This window comes from Anabrus simplex, chromosome 2, assembly GCF_040414725.1.
Source record: "Anabrus simplex isolate iqAnaSimp1 chromosome 2, ASM4041472v1, whole genome shotgun sequence".
Taxonomy (NCBI): Eukaryota; Metazoa; Arthropoda; class Insecta; order Orthoptera; family Tettigoniidae; genus Anabrus; species Anabrus simplex.
In genome coordinates, this window is record NC_090266.1 from 773,797,843 (window position 1) to 773,820,330 (window position 22,488).

Here is a 22,488-nt window from a genome sequence, read left to right on the forward strand (position 1 = left end):
TAAATCATCATCGGAATAGCTATCGCTGTCACTGAAATCAGGGATAAGTTCATCACCAGGATCATCGTTCAGTAGTATGTCTTCAATTTCCTCACTTCGAATACTACGTTTGTAACTTGTCACCTTATCGCAACACAATAACTCACTTCCTTACATACCCCCACAAGAATGTCATGACTGGCTTAGCTCTGTGTTTACTCAAGGAAAAAAAGAAAGAAAGCATTGGAATATACCCTCTGTTCAGGTAGTCAGGGTTAGGGACTGTTCATTTATATGCCATCTATGGTTTATAATAGGAACTGCAACTTTGTACGAATTTAGCGCTAAATTTGAAACGATGTTTACATCGCGTGACCTTAAACGCCTTAACTCGGATACGGTCCCACACATAGGCAGCTCTTAAACACCTTTAGGTGTCTGCAGGAGTGAATGTGTTAAACATCTTTTCTTTAGTAAGAGAGAAAATGAAATGAAATAAAAAAAATATGACTAATGCTTGAAAAACCTTGGGGCATCAAATTATGTGCAAGGTAAGTGAAACATTGAAAGGAGAAAATTTTGATGTGAATGTTTTTGAAGAGGACTTACTTCAAGTACGAACTCTTAACATCCGTTGATGTGGAGAGAGGAGTTTCTCAATGTTTTGCAATGTGCTATCCAAAAATCGATGATCCTTTACGCCTAAGAACCTGGAAAGGACTATTGTGATATACTGCAAAGCCAACTGAGGTAAATTTTCCAAATTCCAGTTAGTGTAACCCTAGTGTGGTTAAGCCAAAATATAATTCCAGTTATACTCATTTCAGTTTCTTTCTCCAGGATATCCATTGCGGGTTCGCTGAATGCATTTTAGGTGGAAAAAACACTTAATTCTATAATAAATTCTGCAAGTACTTTCATAACAAACACAGAATTCCTTTTTTCAAATTATGTTAATCTAAAAATATATAATGTCTGAAAGTATTTCACTCATACACTGATCAACCAGAACATTACGACCACCTACCTACTATCGAAATAAACCCGTCCGTATATAAGAAATAAACTGACAGAAAGGTCCAACTTTTCGGTACAATATATCACGTAAATACTGTATTATGTAACGGTTCAAATCCCGTTACAAGGTAATATCTGTATTATTATTATTATTATTATTATTATTATTATTATTATTATTATTATTATTATTATTATTATTATTATTATTATTATTATTATTATTATTGTTCCGAGGTATCTGTGGAACAGCAGAGGTGAAAGAAGGTGCTGGGTGGAATAGGTCTCAACTACGAAATTAAAGTTAATTTAAAATTTAACAAAGGTTATATTTTCTTTTCAAGATCAAGAAATAACAAGTACAACAGGCACCCAGTAGCATATGAACAAATTAAGAAGGTACAATTACAGTTTGTTACTGGATTTGGGCTTCGAGCCCCAGACTCACAATCCTTGAGCAATGAGCCCAACTTTATCAATGTACAAAGTTCAACAAAGGGGCAGAAAACCCCAATCATGCCAAGGAGCACTTACTCCCAATTACCCAGAAAAGCCTCCTCGAGGCACACAGAAAATCCACTTTTAAGAAAGAGCAAACCCGCTCTCAAAGTTCAAGCCTATTCAAAGGCCACACCAAACTCCACCTTCAATCTGCCCTCCAGGCACATAAGAACAGGGGTAATAATACCCAACCTACTGAGGCGTATTCAGTAAAAAAACAGGTTAATTACATGGCCCAAAATTCCAACTTGACTGGAGGCGTAACTTGCACTCCTAATACACTTTTAAAACCTATTTGGCACTAGGCTGTATACACAAGGGCTAATCCCGTACTAAAGAGGTGACTTGTATAAGGAGACTTTATTACATTAGGAAAGGAAGAAACGGTTGTGAAAACAAAGTCACCTCAAAACAATAGGAGTGGGAGCTCGAGAGGGTTTAGCACTCTCTATCCCAATGTATAGTTAAAGAGTCGAAGTTTTACCAAGTGTCTATTACATTTTAACGATAGGTTACATGAGTAAAGTTTTCGAACCTGCCCCGAGGGTTAAACTGCTGAGCTAGCGAGAAATGAAGTTATTAAACGGCCATTACCTTATGGATGAACAGCTGCCCGAAGAAAGAGGTGCTTCCCGCCCCCTGCTACATAATCACACTAGGAGAGATGTTACTGAAGTGGCCCCGAGACCAGAAAATCAGCAGTTTATATACCCTCGTGGAAAATTCGAGACGTTTCATGAATGATTACAACCTGCCCACAAAATTTTATTGGTTGGCTAAAGATTACAAGTCAAAACTGAAGAAGACATCTAGGATTGGTTGAAAATTAATTACAGAAATTACTCATTGGTCAAATTCAAACTGGCGGAAAGAGAAGGGTTATACTGCCAACCCAAACAATGACTGAAAGAAATTTAACAAAGAACAAACTTATGAATACCAAATTTCTTCAAAAAAGAGTTCCTTCACTTCGCACTACGGTGCACAATTGTAGTTCTTACGTAGTGATATCTAGAAGAGAATGTTCACACTTCTTACTACAGAGCAAACAAATACAAATCGAAACAGGCATAGTTCAGAACACTTCAAAATTTACAGTAGAGACATCTTCTGAGAAACCTTAGAATTAATATGGTTGTTAAAGTTCAGGCTTTCTCCAATAGAGGAGATTCAACTGGCGCAATGTTTGAATTAGCGGCGTGGAGGTGTACCGCCCGGTACAATTATTAGTATTATTATGTCCGTATTATTATTATTTTATCTGTGAGATTACTATTATTTTGTTATAATTTTTATTCAATTCCATTATTCAATTCCATTATTCAATGCTTGTCGCTTGCTTATTTGTAATTGAGTGTATGCATATATACGTATATGTAGATTAACATTAAATACCTGTACAGTGAGAGTTTCGATGTATCAGATGTGGATGTGACGTTGTTATATTGTACAACACTACTGGCGATTCTGCCAAGTCATTGCTACGTCATGGCTACGTCATGGCTACGTCATGGCTACGTCATCGTGAGCTTTTAGCAATTCGCTCAGAGACTCAGCCGCCCCAGGGGATTTCACCATTGCATGCAACAGTTTGAGTCGTTGTGGGAGTATGTCATTGTTATTTCTGGAGATTGCGTAGCTGTGTCAACCAACGTCTATAAAAGGTGGTTGCATATTGTAGCGTCAGTCATTAGTTAAACGGAAGCTGAACAGTGAAGAAGTCTACGAGATGAAGAGGCCTCAGTCGGTCAGTCAACAAGTGTGAACGAGAGATGGAGAAGACTCAGTGAGCCATTAATTATTGGTCATTGAGAGAGTGAGGACAAAGTTGGTCGCTCACTTAGTTGAAGACACGGACGCAAGGGCTTACCATGGAGTCAGAGAGGGCAACCCTGGACCTGCCATGAGGTAATACCATATTGACTTACAAAGAAGTCAGATGATATGGAGAAGAAGCAGTCACAAGGATGTATCACCAAGTTAGGCGTGACACATCTACAGTAAACACCAGATCAAAGGAATATGTCGTAATTACACTCAGAGTGTTGAAGGTACAGTCAAGTGATTCAGTGAGGGAAATATTTCGTATAAATTGTTAAATGTCTGGTCAAGAAGAATTCAAATTCATGCCTAGTTTCTTTCAGTTGCAATGTCATAATTTCATATTCTCATCTGTTTTATCGCAACAAGACTCACTATTTTTATATATATATTATTTAAAGAATATATTTTGTTCTATCAAACGAATTCATAGTTTTATTTCAATGACAGTAAAATATCTTAACCTCAAAATTAATGGGGAAACCGAACGCCAATCTCCTTTTCCCAGAACTTATATGGTATTTTGTCAAAAGTAAGCTTATTACCCCACACCCTAGAGATAGTCAAGAGTCTCATTCTATTATTGCTGCACTGAGTGGCAGCTGGTGCCCTTCAAATAACGTATGTGTAAGTAAGCAGGTAACAAGTAAGTGTGAGTACAAGGTCCGACAAGTGTATTTTATTTAATGAATGTTAATTTTCATAATTTCCATTTTAAATGCAGATATTTCATATTTTTCAAGTTAAATGCAGTTTTATATATTTGTAAAATTAGTCAGACAGTTAGGAAAGTATCAATTATTACATCAGTCTTGGAACTAGTTTCAGACACTTAGTGGCCATCTTCAGCCAAAATAAAATTAAACAGATTATGTGATAACTAAAACATATGTATACAAGACAAAGACAATGTTGCAGGAATAATTATAACATTAAAATACATATAAAACAAAAATTATTGTTTTGATCTTCTTGTCATAATATGATATCTTTAAGTAGAAGTAGGAGTAGAAGTAGGACCTCAGGCAATAAAGTAAATCTGGAAATGATAGCCAGAATTGGGAATTAATAAAGAAAACAGAAAAGAAATTAAAAAGGAGATAAATGGTATTTATGAGACTCACCTCGATAGTGAAATGTACAGTATATCTAATGTCTGATGTGGAACACACACTGACATGCTGGAGGAAGCAGGCAGGTCATAGAAACAAGCACTGACCTGTTGTAGGAAGCAGGCAATGGAAACAAGGGAGATAGGGTGAGGAGGGGAGGGGGATAAAGAAGGGTGGGAGAGGGAAGGGAGAAGTAGAGAAGGGGTGTCTAAGGTTGGGCTGAAGGATGCGGAAAGAAAGACTGCTGCTGAGAGGGGAATTTAAAGAGATTATAAAAGAAAGAATTCTTTTTATTTGAGACATGATTGCTAAAGATAGCAATTTAAAAATAAAATAAAATGTTTGATTTCTCTGAAATTTCATTTAGATTGAAGTTAGGATTGAAAAACTGTTCCAGATGTATAAAACAATTTTCCTCACAGTTGTATAAAACAATTTTCCATAATATTGAACAGGGGGCCTTTTTTATAACTTCGAGAATTTTCATATCTTGGTTGATATTAGTGAACTTATGTTTAGTATCACCCATGTGCTGTCCCATGGCTGAAAACCTGTTGTGTTCCAGGGCATTAACATGCTCTAAGTATGGAAGCTCCTCCCTGTTTGACTGACATAAGATGCTTCACAAATATTGCAATTGAGTCTATAAACACCTGACTTGGTGAACTTGTTGCTATGATTAATAGAATTGGTACTGTGTAAAATATATGTGTTTCTGTTACAAGTTTTGAAGGCTATTTTGATGTCATGCTTTTTAAATATGTTTGTGATTTGGTAGACTTGTTTATTACCAAACATAAAAGTAGATAAAAAATTGTTGTGAATTTTTCTTTTGTTAAGGTTGGTGTTTATGTTTATTAATGACTGTGTCTATAAAGGAGTTGTTGTAGCCCCTAAATTTAGCTATACTGCGAATGGTGTTTAATTTGTTTTAAGTTCTTCGTTAGATAGCGGGATGCTAAAAGGACGGTGTACCATACTAGGGTATGCTGCACATTTATGGGCTTGTGGGTGTATGGAATCTTGATGGATTGTGTTAGCAGTTTGTGTTGGTTTTCTAAAAATCTTGTAGCACAATGAACCAGGTTGTCTGTTGATCGTTAGATCTAAATTTTTTTTTTTGTTGATCGTTCTCTGATTCTAGTGTAAACTTGATATGTAGGTCAATGTGATTAAGATTGGATAGAGTGGTGATGGCGTCAGTTGCACTTTCATTCGTGATCACAGGAGTGTCATCCATATATCCTGCCTAAAAAATATTATTACTAAAGATGTTGTTATTATTAATTTTGGTGTGTTCTAAATGATCTAGATAGATTTCAGTCTTATGCTGGTGATCCCATAGGTAACCCATTTTGCTGATAAATGGTATTGCCAAATGCGAAATAATTGCTATTCAAAATCATTTTTAGAATAGAGATGAAATAAATCCGTCCGGGTGATAGCAGCTTCACCTGACAAGTAATGACTGCTAGTCAGACATGCATGGTGCAGATAGTATCAGTGAGCGTGCAGTCCGTGTGTAGAACACGGAAGGCACGCAATCTATGTGAGTTTGACCGAGGGCAGATTGTGATGGCCCAGAGGCTTGGCATGAGCATTTCGGAAACTCCACGACTTGTCGGGTGTTCGAGGAATGCTGTGGTGAGTGTCTTGAACTAGTGGCGAAACCAAGGTGAAACCACGTCCAAATGTCGAGGGGTTGGGCAGCCACCCCTCATTGCAAATGTTTGACGTCTTAGGCTGGGCAGACTGTTAAAACAGGACAGGCGGCGAACTGTGGAGTAATTAACATCAGACTTTAATGCTGGGCAGAGTACAAGTTTGTATGAACACATAGTGCACCAAACATTCCTAAGGATGAACCTCCACAGCCAACAAACCATGCATTTGCCAATGTTAACACCACGGCATCGGCAACTATGACTGAAATGGGCACATGACCATTGTCACTGGACTTTGGCGCAGTGCTAGAACGTTGCATGTTCTGATGAATCCTGATACCTTCTTCATCATGCTGATGGGAGGGTGCGAATCTGTCATCTTCCAGGGGAACAGCTCCTTGACACGTGTACTGCGGGACGGAGACAAGCTGGCGAGAGCTCAATTATGCTCTGGGGAACATTCACGTGGGCATCCATGGGTCCAGAGAGCTCGTGCAAGGCACCATGATGGCCGAGAAATATCATATGCTGGTTGCAGACCACATACACCCCTTCATGATGATCATGTTTCGCAACGGCAGTGGCATTTTCCAACAACATAATGCACCATGTCACAAGACCAGGAGTGTGACGGAGTGATTCAAGGAACACAATGGCGAGTTACAATTGATGTGCTGCCCCCCCCCCCCCCAACTCGCCAGATCTTAACCTGATTGAACATATCTGGGATATGATTGAACGTGGCATCTGAGCTCATCACCCCCTCTCCGGAATTTATGGGAATTAGGTGACGTGTGTGCAGATGTGGTGCCAACTCCTTCCAGCGACTTACCAAGGCCTTATTGCTTCCATGTCAAATGCGTCGCCACTGTTATCTGTGCCAAAAGCTATTAGGTAGCTGGTCATAAAATATTCTGGCTGATCAGTGTATATTTTGCACTGTATATTGCATACCACCAGAATTTTGCATTTAAAAACATTATATTCCTTCATTAAATATGTAATTAACACTAAAAATTATGGATGAATTTGTATTGCACTTTTACATCCTTTTTGCCAGTTTTTAGGTCTTTTTTGGATATTTTTAGGTCTTTATAAGGGTCTCTTTTAGGCAATTTATAGGTCTTCAACTTCTTGTTCAATTTTGTGTCACAGGCTAAACTTATAGGGCAAATACTGGTGATAACAAGTCCAGAAATAAGGTATGGAAAGGGTTAAACATCGTACAAAAGGAGATATGTAGAGAGGAAAATATGAAGTTAGGTACATTTTTTTGTCAGCATCATTTTCAAAGTAAATATGCTCTATCTATCTATCTATCTATCTATCTATCTATCTATCTATCTATCTATCTATCTATCTATCTATCTATCTATCTATCTATCTATCTATCTATCTATCTATCTATCTATCTATCTATCTTTCTATCTATGTATGTATGTATGTATGTATGTATGTATGTATGTATGTATTTATTTATTTATTTATTTATTTATTTATTTATTTATTTATTTATTTATTTATTTATTTATTTATTTATTTATTTATTTATTTATTTATTTATTTTAATTTTTAATTTTTAATTTTGTTTAATTTATTAGGCAGAACTTAAAGGACTTGTCAAAGCTGGAGTTGTTGGATTTAAATGTTTCCTGTGTCCGAGTGGGGTTGGTGAATTTCCTGGAGTGAATACTGTTGATGTTGTGGGTGCACTTGAAGAACTTCAGGATCTGGATACTGTTCTTGCTGTGAGTATTATTGGCAGTATTGTAGCATAGTTTGTATTTAAAAAATTGAGTGTTAGTAGATAATCAACTTGTGAATCTGAAATTTATTTAATTAGAAAATGGGTACTTTTTTCAGTTCCATGCTGAGTGTGGACTTGGTACCGCTCACCAAGGAAATGGAGGTGAGATAATTTCCTCTATTGTTTACAAATGTAATTTTTGTGTGTGTGTTTTTTATGTTACATAGGGATAGTGTAGCTGTGCTTTTCTATTATCATAACACTCTTTGTTGCCCATGTATGGGGCTTGGGATATACTCAACGTGTGAAGTCTGTATGGTGACCTGTATGATTGTAGTATCTGTACTGTTATATATTGTTTTCCTTCTGCTTCTGCCACTCAAATTGTGGGCACTCCTGAGTATCACAAAGGATTGGTTAGCTCTTCTGATGCAAAGAGAATATTCTCTTCACTTCTGTATCTGAGCCTCTGGGATGACCTTCTTCCTCAAGGAGGCTTCAGCTGTTTGCCATCATATTGCTCTTGGGTGTCCTCGGCCTCTCCTTTGGTTCAGCGATGGTGATGTACTGGATGATCTTATCGTAATACTAAGGGTTGCACAGGCTGGGGACTTGGGTTCAATTCTAGGTTAAGTTTTAGACAGTCAGACTGACCTGACACCAGTTAAATATCACCTTATATTACTAAGTATGGTATGAAAATTAGCCTCTCGAAGACTAAATTGATATCAGTATGTAAGAAATTCAACAGAATTGAATGTCAGATTGGTGATACACAGCTAGAACAGCTCGATAATTTCAAGTATTTAGGTTGTGTGTTCTCCTAGGTTGGTAATATAGTAAGTGAGATTGAATAAAGGTGTCGTAAAGCTAATGCAGTGAGCTCGCAGTTGCGATCAACAGTATTCTGTAAGAAGGAAGTCAGCTCCCCGACAAAACTATCTTTACATCGGTCTGTTTTCAGACCAACTTTGCTTTACGGGAGCGAAAGCTGGGTGGACTCAGGATATCTTATTTATAAGTTAGAAGTAACAGACATGAAAGTAGCACGAATAATTGCTGGTACAAATAAGTGGGAACAATGGCAGGAGGGTACTCGGAATGAGGAGATAAAGGCTAATTTAGGAATGAACGCAATTGATAAAGCTGTACACATAAACCGGCTTCGGTGGTGGGGTCATGTGAGGCGAATGGAGGAGGATAGGTTACGTAGGAGAATAATGGACTCTGCTATGGAGGGTAAGAGAAGTAGAGGGAGACCAAGACGACGATGATTAGACTCGGTTTCTAACGATTTAAAGATAAGAGGTATAGAACTAAATGAGGCCACAACACTAGTTGCAAATCGAGGATTGTGGCGACGTTTAGTAAATTCAGAGGCTTGCAGACTGAATGCTGAAAGGCATAACAGTCTATAATGATTATGTATGTATGTATGTATGTATGTATGTATGTATGTATGTATGTATGTATGTATGTTACTAACTTTCAGCAATATTTACAATCACTATATGCAATATACACCTTTACTTTTTAAACAGTATTGAATCTGAGAGAACTCCCCAACTCAAATTCCTGTAATTATAATAGTCCTTTCAATTCTCTTTGAAATCTCCTGAAGCACAACTAAAAAATCTTGAGCTCATAAATTATAATTAGTCCTTAGCTTGGAGGATGACTTCTTTCTTGATTCTTCCTAATGCTGGTCTTGGGCTGTCATCCAGTTGACTCCCCAGAAAAATGTTGCAGACCCATAAACTTGAACTCAGAACCTCTCCTCGTGTAGACTCCTAAATTTCAAGTTTAACGGTTGAAGCCTGCGTAAGTTCTCCACCGAGTCTATTCCTCCTTACTAACCAGTGTTCTCCCCAGAAATTTTCATCAGCTGGGTGGCAGGAATGAGTAGCTGGGCGGAGAATACTACTTAAAAAAATGAATATGATAAAATTTCACTTTATTCCCTTCAGGGCATTAACAATAATATTAATGCCAAAATTGAATTATTTCAGTTTTATTATTATGAACAAGACATAAAGGAGTATTTTGAACTTCTAGTGTCCTACTGGACTTTCACAGTCATGCAACACCGGGGCCTAACCACTCGGTTGCTGTAGAGTGCCATATGGGTTTGTGAAGTCGGGGGTGGAATCGTGTGCTCGCATGCTATTCCACACTAATCTGGACACCGCTCTTGCAAGTCACTACATAAGAATTAAGCTAAACATTGAAACTCCAATGCAATTATGCTGACAAATAATGAAGATTTATCATTTAAATAAACAGTTTTACAGTATTTACATTTTGATTTGGAACACTTCATGACTCAAATATGTATTAATATTATGTAACACATGTCTAGGTTATGTTAGCTGGGCGGTCTGTAAAAACTGCAGGGTGGTGCATCCATTAAAAGGGTCCTAGGGAGAACACTGCTAACTGAGCACCTTTCTGCTGGTGCTTACACCATCTCTAAGTTCTCAGACTTGGAGAATGTTAGTACTTTGCAGACTGTCTTTGCCTGGAAGTGCTCACTTAATACCCAAATGCTAACAAGTAGTGTCTATTCCCTGTTAAAGCAGCTGTCCATGTCCCTGCAGTCTTATAACAATATATTATCTCTCGGCCCTCAACAGCCTTCCTGCACGATCCGTACTGTGTCACTTCCTACAGAGCTTCTCCCTGTGCGGACTTCCCTGCTATGCTTGACTCTGTCACTTTTATGGAGCTTCTCCCCAGTGCCTGAGAAGGTCTTATCCCCGTAACTATTCCTTCTTGAAGTTACAACCATTCTTCCAGAATAACTACCCTTCTCCAAACATGTGACTGATGTATATAGATCTGATTGGTCCTCGTGATTCTCCCACCGTGTAAGATCGTGGATTGTTCTAGAAGCCTATCAAACAACTTCGTCCCCACAACGCCATCATACTATGTTTTAACTCATAGTACTATGTGGCGAAATTGGTCATACCTACAAGTTTGGTGACAGCAAGACACTGTCACAATATTTCATCATGTTGCACACAACACTGTTTACAGCTTCATACTGAATTTAATGCATTAAATAAAGCTCCATTATACTCAAATAAAATTGCCACACATTTGCTCACTACACCAACACTTGAAGCACGATTTCTTGATGATGTAGAGATGCTTTCTGTAATTTAAGTACAATTTTCAAGACCTTCCTCTCTTGGAGGTTGCAGGTTCGAAGCTTGCTGTAGCCTGTGTGTTCCACAATAACTAATGGAAGAGCACATTATGATCCGTGGTCATGATTATCGTCATGACTACACTTGACGTGCCCATGCCAGCAAAGTTGTCTCTACTACATTTTCTCACAAAAAACAGTGATACTAGACAATTTTGGCACATGCGCATTATGCACTTGGTTGGTTAAAGCAACGCCTACAGACCCCCTCGCAGCATTCACATCGCTGTAACATGCATTTTCTGATCCTGCACCTTCTTCTTTTCTCAGCATTCAAAGCTACAGTATGCAGCATTACTCAAGCCTTTTGGGTCAAAATGAAACAGGTGATAGTGGGTCCACAATCGATTATATTGAGATAGGGAACCAATGCTTGGAAATGCATAGTTGTTGTGTTATGGGCATACACAGCATACACCAGCATAGCTCATAGTAAATGTTCAAATTGACGACTGTCAGACTCAGTGCATGCATGGTAACGGCACATGAAATAATGCCGCACTCTCTCAAAGATCCCTGATGTCTGTTGTACCAGGAGACGGGCAGCTTGGACCCTAGCAAGCAGGTCTTCATCCATTTCTGCGGAGGTTTCATACACCAACAACTTGACATAACCACTAGAGGAAAACGTCCAGAGGTGTGTGATCCGGTAATTGTGCTGGCCATGGGACAGAACCTCCCCTTCTAATCCAAAGTTGAGGGTACATGTTGTTCAGGTGCTTGTGGCCGCACTTTTGTATTGAAACCACATCCTTTCATGGGCAACAAGGGGTACAGTCTCCAGGAACTGTGGCAGCACATCTCGCAGGAACACCAGGTATTGTGGACCAGTCTAACAGGGAGGCACCAAATAAGGTCCTATTGGGTGATCTTGGACAATGCCCGCCCATACGTTGACAGAGAATCGTTTCTGGTGGCCACCAATGTGGGTGATGTGAGGATTGTCCTCACTTCAGACATGGCTGTTGCAGCTGTTGAAAACACCATCATGGATGAATGAGGCCTCATCCGTGAACAATACAAACTGTACAAAGTTTGGCACTACAGCACTGCAGCTACTGTTTTGCATATTTCTTAGTGGTCTTGTACCTCATCATCAGGCGTGGCCACTTTTGTACTGTTATGCATATTTGTAATTACAGTAATTGGCACTAGGGTTGGGAAGGAAGTGGCCATGGCCTGTATGCTATTTACATTCCAGGCTGTTACCTGAAGTTGAAGTGGGAAACCATGGGAAACTACTTCTAATGCAGAGAGTGTAATTAATCTCATGAGTTATCTGTTCATTTCTGTTTGCTGTTCCTCTCTTTTCAGTCTTTTCATCAGTAGCTCTACTAATCTCATTCTCTTCAAATATCCACTCTTTATTTATTAAGTTTCTTTCATTTTGTTCACATTTTTTGAAACTTTCCCTCACATCCTTATTTCCTCCAGCTTATCTACATCCAGTCGCTTTATTTTCTTACATTTCCTTATTTTTTCCCTGACCATCAAGCTTTGTTCAGAGTTCATGTTTGTTCCTGGGGACGTCTTGCAATTCTACAGCTGGTTTCTGAAACTCTGCCCAACCATTATGAAGTCTACTTGATATCTCCCAGCACCTTTAGGTCTTTTCCATTTGTACTACGATCCTTTCTAGATTTTGAACCAAATGATAATTCTCTTTCCTGAGATGGTTGCTTTCTGCTTTTACAAGAATGTGAAAAGAAATAACCTCGGTGACATAGACTAAAAAAAAAAGTTATTATGTTGCTCCTGCAAAATTGTGAAATTAGTTTTAAAACCAATGTAATCCTCTTGAAGGGGTAATAATAGGGGAAAGAAGTTGATTCTTACCTGTGTTTAATTTGTTCTGTTGACTGTAGATCCCACTGAGTATGAGACTTATTTGAATACACGACCACCTGAAATGGAAATCGAAGCCATCCGTATTGTGTGTCAACTCTGTGCCAAGTACAGGTAAGGAGAAAAAGAACTGGGATCAGCTCATGTTAAAAAACTTATTCAGTGCACTCCAACAACCCAAGACTCACATTAAAGGATAATCCAGTTTATTTTGAGATTTTAAAATGTAACCAGAGTAATGAGTTTATGAATTTTAATGCTTGTTCATTTCAGTATTGAAAGTAATTGATAACTATACAAGTTTAGACAGGCAGAAAATTAAAAAGGTTTTTGTTATGTTACACATTCTGATCTCGAAAGGTTTCTTTGGTGAACTCAAGATTTACATTTTATGATTGAATCAAGATTTTAACCATTACATTATACTGACTTGGTCATATAAGAATTCTCCTGGCAAATTTTTCTGCCACTGAGAGTTGCAAACCATTCCGTGTTGTACATTGAATAGTCTGAGATGATCAGAATTAATAAGGCAGGTTGCTGCACCCATGCTAACCAATATTATTCTGTACTGTTAATGAGAAACTACCATATTTAACTGCATAATCTTTGCATATGAAAGCACAATTTAAATACATTTATGGCATATGGGGAGTTTAGCAACACAATCACTTTTGTGTTATGTCGGTACAACATTCGCCGAATGCATTGCCAACCTTTATGCAGAGACTACTTCAGAGGACCGGCATTCCGCCATATTGTTCAGCTGTGATCATGTGACGTCGTCAGACGAAGCTACTGTTCCAGCTGACAAACGTGCGCATAGAATAGTCTGTGTTTTTTAGCTTGTCTTTTAAATTCCGCCAGTTATGCACCACCTTTTCACTCACGGAAAATTTTCTTTCCTCAGCGATGTTTCCATACTGTTCAGTGACGATAATTATGTTTAGCTTGAAGACCGCAGAATAGTTTCTGTAATTACCCATGATCACAAATAAATTGTATTTGATTACTCCATCTAATGATGGAATTATATGATGTATTGAATTAGGAGGATACACTTAATTTTTCCTTTGTAAACTGAAATTCTTTTGGTAAATTTTTACTGTGATTTATTTTCTTGGGTCTGGGAGCATCGTGTAACGTTTTCTGCCTAGGTGTAACTGAATTAGTTCTCTGGCTTTTTGTTTGGAGTTTCAAACATTATATTTCCGAAGTGTGGGACTGAAGTACTATGGGATTGTTTTCCTTTGCTCATATCTCTGGTGGCCTTGAAACTGATATGTAAACACTATTAGCTATTTGTCCTACCTTTAGCATTCCTACCTCATGTCAAATTTAATACAAAGGTAATGTGGTGTGATATATTTGGTGAGCCTGATCTGCCTGCCACTATTCCTGTGTCTGGGATCTTGTAAGTTAAGTGCCTATTACTGTTTCTCCTAAATGATTAACTGTTGATACAGGTGTATCATTATTGTGGTCATGAATTAAATGTAGAGGAGTTACATTTGGTAAGCCTTTCTCCATTGAACTACCCAGGCATTTTATGTCTTATTTATTCTACTGAAATATTTCTGACGTAGTTTCTTAACCTATTCATTTTAAGGGTGTTTTTTTTTTAAAAAAAAAAGGTAAGGTTGGATTGTACTTATCATTGGTCTTTGATGGGTTTTCCTCGTTTCTATGGGCTACTGGTTGTAAGGAAGTGTGTGCCTTCTGCATGAATGGTTTTCCATTTTAAACTTTTCATACCTAGTGTAGCTCTGTGAATTGCACAGCTATGTTTGGCGCTGTTTACCCTGTCATCTTCTTTGGGCGATATTTGTAGTGGTAGTGTACTATCAGTTGGTATTGAACTATATTAACCTAATCAGTCCTGAAATTTTTGTCTGGTTGTCAATTTCATGTAAACGTAGTCAATGGTGTTATACATTTTCATGTTTATTCTTCTCTATGTGTTTAGTCCTATGAACTCCTGTAAGCGTTATGTAGCGGAACTAGGTGTTTTGAAAATTTGGTAATCTATTGTTGGATTGTATTGTGGTCCTATTTTGAGTTGTGGGTAGCATAAGGGTGTCTAACCTTATCTGCTTGTCTGTGTTGTGTAGTATAAAGTAGGATTCTCAACCTGTGGAGTGTATCTTCTTTGACCTTAAGGGTATGGTTGTTGATCCTGTATTGTACGGTACCGTGGATTTAATTTTGGGATTAATTTGGATGGCATAATGGCTTCATGGCATGCTGTTGAGGATGGTGTGATCCTTTTATTCGTTAGGGGCTAACACATACACCTTGGTGGTCATTTATGGTTGTTGTTGTTGTTGTTTGGGTTGTATTAATTGGGTGGTTATTGCACACCTGTGTCCCAGTAGATTTGGACATTGTTTATTTTATGGTATCTTCAACTCATTTGAGATGATATTTTTGGGGTAAAATGTAATTTGCTGGTTCACTGTGTGTATTCTGGTTTCGTCGTCCTGTTAGTTTCCTATATAACCTGCTCTTCCGATGTTTCTTTGAATTTGATTTATTGCACTCTAGAGTACATATAAAGCTAACCTGCCAGTCTATGGTGTTTTTCTCAGTGGAACTTTTATATCTGTTGATATTGCTAAAAAACTTTTATTCCATCTACCAGGCGAGTTGGCCGTGTGGTTAGGGGCGCGCGGCTGTGAGCTTGCATCCAGGAGATAGTGGCTTCGAACCCCACTGTTGGCAGCTCTGAAGATGGTTTTCCATGGTTTCCCATTTTCACATCAGGCAAATGCTGGGGCTGTACCTTAGTGAAGGCCACGGCCGCTTCCTTCCAACTCCTAGGCCTTTCCTATCCCATTGTCGCCGTAAGACCTATCTGTGTCGGTGCAACATAAAGCAGATAGAAAAAATAAATAAAAAATCACCTTACCGTTCTGCAATCTTGCTGGATAAGTATGTTTAATATTAAGAATTTCCTGCTATTGGATTATGTGGTCTTTTAGTGGTGTTCCTCCTCCTTCATTGTTCTTTGAGCGTTTTGATCAACCTACCTCGTTATCCTCGTTATCTGCCATTTATGTTTTATTTACCTTGAATCTTGTTGTGTGGAAGAGGTACCTGTTGGTTGGTGTGCTACAGTGTGAATCTGCGGACGTCACTTATTTTTAAACCGGGTTGTGCCATGGTCCTTCGTGGACATCCGGGAGTGTATGGTGTAGGTCATTGCTCTTTATTTTCCTGTTGGTCATCTAATTTGGGGTGTATTTCATATCCTTTTTCATTTAATTGGGTGACCTTTGGGGAATGAATACTTTGGGTATTTCTGTGAAGTTGGTTGGTTATATGACTTCAGATTTGTTTACCGTCCTAAGCCTTCATTTTAAAACATTTCTGTCCTGTTCTTGCCATGCTGTTAAAGATGGTCTTGTGATGAAAATGTTGCCCTCCATCCTTGCTTTTTTCATTGCTTGCTGTTCTTGATAGTTTGGTTGTTGATGACAAACCTAATGCGCTCCCACAACCTAATATAGCTAGAGGTCTCCAACTGTATCTGTCAAACTTTACCCTTACTTAGTATGACTGTTATCCTTAAGCTATGGATTTGGTCATTGTTAATCTTGTCATTCAGTGTGTTACTGATCTGTTTGATGTTACTGTTTCTAATTTTCATTCTTGCTCTTCTAAGTGATGTATGTGATTATGTGCATGGCATTTTGAACCAGACTAAGTTGGAAATTTGCCAAATGATTTTGGTAGTATATTTGAGAAGCTGGCCATCAGTAAGCTCACTGATTTGTAGTTCTGTGGTGTTATGTTCAAAATTTTGTCCCTAACTTTATTATCTTGTTTCTGCTTGTGCATTGTGTTTAGCTCTGCAACATGTACCTTCTTGCTCAACATCAGGTTGAGTGGTACCTTTAGTGTGAGTCATTGGTGTTCTATTAGCTTTCTATTTCCAAAGGTTAAGCTGTGTCATTGAGTGGACGATCTACATGAAAGGTATTGATTGTCTTGATGTGCCCATTTGTTGAGTGTATTGCTCCCCTTCCTTTTATTGTTGCAAATATTTATTTACTTAATTCTCTTATGTTTATCTTGTGTTATTGGAAACTTTATTTGTATTCTGTGTCAATCTTATTTCTGTATTACTGTATTGTAGTGTGTGTTTAAGTTTTCCAGTTACTTGTAATGTTGAGGCATGGTATAGGATTTCTGATATCCTGTAGGGTAATGTTGTTTCCCTCCTGTTTTTTTGTTGATTCTAACGCCTTATGAGTAACCTCCCTGTCTACATACTTTCATCTCTGTGTAAGTATATGTTGTTTTGGTGTTCTGTTGTATATCATTGACTCAAATGGTGTTTGTTTTATCTTGGCCTAGGGTGCTTGCATGTTTCTCCTCCTGGTATTTCCTTAGGCCAGTGGTATACTCAAGTGCTAGACCACTTGATTTGAAAAAAAAAGTGATCATTATATTTGGATCTTGTTATCCTAGTATGAAATACTCACCAATACTGTATTGCCTTTCTCTTTCTTTCCCCCCTTGCATGTTTTTTTCACTATTTTCTATTGAGGCCCGTTTGGCTATAATAGAAATAAACTTGATGGTGAGCTTCTTAGCTAACAACCCGGTAGTTAGAATTTAAATTAAAATTGAAATGTTACAACTGTGTTTTGGGACGTTTTATGAGGCGAATCCTGATGTGCACTGGACCTAATTAACTAATTATAGCTGTTTCTTCCGAACTTTCTTCTAACCATGTGTGTGGTGGCTAAAAAGAAGTAAGTGAAAGGAAAACGTTGTTTAGAGATGGGTGAGGATTTTCAAAACTTATTAACTCAAATGAAATGCCGTGTACCGAGCTTGATAGCTGCAGTCGCTTAATTGCGGCCAGTATCCAGTATTCGGGAGATAGGTTCGAACCCCACTGTCGGCAGTCCTGAAAATGGTTTTCCGTGGTTTCCCATTTTCACACCAGGCAAATGCTGGGGCTGTACCTTAATTAAGGCCACGGCCGCTTCCTTCCCACTCCTAGCCCTTCCCTGTCCCATCGTCGCCATAAGACCTATCTGTGTCGGTGCGACGTAAAGCAAAAAAAAAAAAAAGAAAAGAAAAAAATGCCGTGTGGCCTCCAGAGAGGCCTGGTACAGGTCTTTTGGTTTGACTCCCGTAGGTGACCTGTACGTCGGGATGAGGATGAAATGATGATAGAGACTGCACATACACCCAGTCCCCGTTCCAGGGGAATTAACCAGTTATGGTTAAAATTCCCGACCCTGCCGGGAATCAAATCCGGGACACTTGTGACCAAAGGCCAGCTTGCTAACCACTTAACCATGGAGCCGGACATTAACTCAATTGAACTTGGTGCATGTCAAGGATGATGTGTCCTAGCATTAAACTGTATGTGAAATGTGAAATCTAGAATGACCTTAATGTAAATATGTAATTTAAAAATTTGTTTCTGAAGCAAGAACTCATTAAGAAATGTGATAACAACTTGTGTCATTGTGGAGTGGAAGTTTGAAAGTAACTGATAACCTTGCGACCTTGAACTATATCTACTATCGATTTCATTATCTGATATGCTGTGAACTATGAACGCCTCGGTTCTGAAATACCTTAACATCTGCATGTAGTTGGTATCTGAAGTTGGACTTGGTACCAGTGGTTGTTATTTAATGTAGACTGAATCACCAAAAATTAGTTTGACTTTAACCTCTGCACTACGACGAGTGATGATATATGGAAATATGGTGAACTTTGGGGAGGGAGGCTGATACAGTGGTTTCGTGTTGATCTCCGTCTTCATCTATGTTTTTGCCATGGCTAATATGCTATAGAAATTGGTGTCACTAATTCTATTTCTCAAACTACCTTCTCCCAATCATTTCCTGTGTTTATGGGCGTCATCGTTTAAATTTTATATCTTTCTTGGCTGGTTCGCCAAGTTTTAAAAGTTTTATTCTCGAGCACTATATGGTCTCTGGTTGGTGCTGCCACCCTTTGGCAGTTGGTCTAACTATCTAGGTTTCTCTCTCCTCACTCTGACCAATCAATGCCCGAGGCAGCCATTAGTAGACCTCGGCTCAGTGTAAGTGAAGAGCAGCCATTACTCCCTTCTGATCTACAAATAACAGAGCCTCTCAAGTTCTCGCCGTGTCCTGGCGTGTCACTACTGTTTGGGAGGGTGGACCTCTAAACCCCTGAAGATTATTTTATTTAAATAATTATCCTCATTTTGCATTCATCTTAATTGTGTTTTGGGTTTGGAAGCTTTGTCTGGTAAGCGACAACAGGGCTAGACCATGCCTAAGCTTTTTCTACAGATGCACTTCATACTTTAAATGATCTACATATCTTATTATCTTGGAAATTAATCTTTGGAAAGTGAAATCCTATTTCAAGAACTCATTTCTACCGTACGTGGTTTCTAAGTGTGTTGGAAAATAATACCTAACAAACACGTCGAAAGATTTTACCTTACAAGTAATAAATCTCATTGTTGACCGTATTGGACATCAAATATGAACATTAAAACAAGAATAATAGTTAACATCACCTTTCCAATACTTATCTTTCCGTATATTTAGGAAATAAACATTACAACAGGCGTTGTAAGATGGGACATGTTTCGCTCAAAAGTCGTAAGCATCATCAGCCGAAAATAAATCTTAGCCTAAAGTTAGGTCAGGGCCCTGAACCTAGTGTCCTTAGATAAGGATAGCTGCAGTCGCTTAAGTGCAGCCAGTATGCAGTATTCGGGAGATAGTAGGTTCGAACCCCACTGTCAGCAGCCCTGAAAATGGTTTTCCGTGGTTTCCCATTTTCACACCAGGCAAATGCTGGGGCTGTACCTTAATTAAGGCCACGGCCGCTTCCTTCCCAGTCCTAGCCCTTTCCTGTCCCATCGTCGCCATAAGACCTATCTGTGTCGGTGTGACGTAAAGCAACTAGCAAAAAAAATAATTTTACCTTCTACCTTGTGTGTTGTAAACTTCATCGGGTTGTAAAAATTTGTAACTTCGTAACTTTTTAGGGCCCTTTTTAATGATATTTTGATGGCTGTAACATAAGTACCTCTTAATTTATCAAAATATCCTACCACCAAAACCTTTGCTGAACTTACATGTGCATCTGTACAAAATTTAAAGTTATAATCTCTGATAGTTTCTGAGAAAAAGGTGCAGGAATGTGAAAAAATCATGTTTCTAGCAAAATGCATTTAAAGTTGGACACATATCACACTTGGAGTTCTTCACTAAAATTCACCACATGCTTATTTCTGAATCTCTTTCTTCAAGTAGTGGTTTCTTCCTCCTTGATGCCCTCATGTGCTGAGCAAGTCTCGACATTGTTTCCACTGCTGCATTTGCAGCAGCAATGTGTTTGTCATCAATGTCTTTTAAAATCCTCAAAGTGAATTCACCTGGAGAGAAACTGAGGCTGCGAATTGTGTCAACTCTTCCAGAATTGTCATTATTAAAAGCTACTACTGCATCGAAAGCTGCAATCTGTACAACCTTTGCTGATACAAATGTGGTTTTTGGGCACCTTTTCCAAATGAGACTGTTCAGACTCTCATTTGGATTTTGCGTCCTTCCATGGACACATTTCTTCAGCAAGTCCGGGTGGCCTAAGACTCTAAAAGTAGGCTTTATTTCATTCATCACAGCTGCAGGAAGGTTATATGCTCAAATGGTTCTTCATTGATTTGTGCTTTTTTATATTTGCACCATGATTCCAGACACAAACCATGTATTGGGTGCTCATCTGTTGACAGCAAGTGGATGTAAATAGCCCACACAGCTTTTTGCATTGCTTTCACATCCTGTATGTTGTTGCAGATTGCCATACCATAATAGCACTGAATATCATTTATTCTCTTGGCAGTGAGTCTATTTTTACCACCAAGTGGCTTCCCATCTTCCAGAGTTTTCCCTTTCGAATCAGCTACCACCTTCCTCAGCTCACTTCCCATCCATTTCTGGATATGCCCTATGCATACCAGTTTTACAACTATACAGTCAGCTCCATATGGTTGGCTTTCACACACTGCCTTGTAAGCACTGAAGTCTCCATCTTCGAGATACTTTACTTACTGAACACCGTACTTTTGGACAGAACGACTAAATATTGCTTTCATTCCAGCAAGCAAGACCTATTCGCTTTCCATCATCAATAAGATGCATACTCTGACTTCCACACTGTGTACAACAACATGCAATATTTATAGCAGCAGAGAGTAGTTCATTGTCAGCTAACCTAAAACCACTATTTAGGCCTATGTCACATTTCACACGATCTTCAAACAGTCCAAGTTTCAGTTTCTGACGGAAGGCACTTGGTGGTGTGGTTTTCACTGAGGGGATGATATTTCCAGCATTGTCTCCTGCAAATTCATCCGTTATTGGTGAAGTAGGATTTCTAATCTCATTTACAAAACACGTCTTGTTTCTTGACGTTACATTCTCTATTTGAGTCTTCTTAAATTTCTTTAAAATCCTAGATGATCTTCTCATAGCTGATTAACAAATGCACAGTCCGACTCGTTGGTCAGCGTACTGGCCTTCGGTTCAGAGGGCCCCGGGTTTGATTCCCGGCCGGGTCGGGGATTTTAACCTTCATTGGTTAATTCCAATGGCTCGGGGGCTGGGTGTTTGTGCCATCTCCAACATCCCTGCAACTCACACACCACACATAACACTATCCTCAACCACAATAATACGCAGTTACCTCAACAGAGGGTCTGCCTTACAAGGGCTACACTCGGCTAGAAATAGCCACACAATTTTTTTTTTTTTTTTCTTAGCAAATACACAGATAGTAAAAGACTTAAGTTTATGTATTTTACTTGATGTTTACATGGAAACAGTTTCAACAATAACAAATCACGTAAGGACAAACACACAGCCGTCTAGATCATTGCCCCAGTCTTGCCTACAAGAGTAGTGCAAAAAAGTAACAGTTCTTGAAAGTACCTGCAAGAAATTGGAATAAAACTTTTTTCTTTTTTTTTTGCTAGGGGCTTTACGTCGCACCGACACAGATAGGTCTTATGGCGACGATGGGATAGGAAAGGCCTAGGAGTTGGAAGGAAGCGGCCGTGGCCTTAATTAAGGTACAGCCCCAGCATTTGCCTGGTGTGAAAATGGGAAACCACGGAAAACCATCTTCAGGACTGCCGATAGTGGGATTCGAACCTACTATCTCCCGGATGCAAGCTCACAGCCGCGCGCCTCTACGCGCACGGCCAACTCACCCGGTACAATTATTATTATTATTATTATTATTATTATTATTATTATTATTATTATTATTATTATTATTATTATTATTATTATTGAAAATGAAAACCTACAACCTGTTTTCGCCCGGTGGAATAAAACTTACAAGCAGACAACTACCCTTTGACAGGTGGGCGTGGCAGAAGCACACGTACATTCATTTTTATTGTTTTATGGCACTTAGGTACATTTTTTTGCCATGAAAATTTGGGTATATGTTTATGAGACTCTGTGCTATGATGAAATAATTTCTTTGAAATATGTATTTTCAAGTCATATTTTGCCTACATCTCCCCTTAAAAACGAGGATAATTTTCAAACGCCG

The 22,488-nt window shown here is 38.6% G+C and overlaps 1 protein-coding gene across 6 annotated transcripts in view; it reads left to right on the plus strand.

Moving 5' to 3' along the window:
- The window catches only part of LOC136864451 (allantoinase, mitochondrial), a 238,709-nt gene that overhangs the window by 108,578 nt on the left and 107,643 nt on the right, over positions 1-22,488 (plus strand). For all 6 annotated transcript variants that reach the window (XM_067141458.2, XM_067141461.2, XM_067141460.2 and 3 more), the window contains exons 5-7: positions 7,696-7,842; positions 7,958-8,003; positions 12,918-13,011. In XM_067141458.2, the coding sequence (XP_066997559.1) occupies positions 7,696-7,842; positions 7,958-8,003; positions 12,918-13,011 (287 nt within the window). The remainder of the gene's footprint in view (positions 1-7,695; positions 7,843-7,957; positions 8,004-12,917; positions 13,012-22,488) is intronic.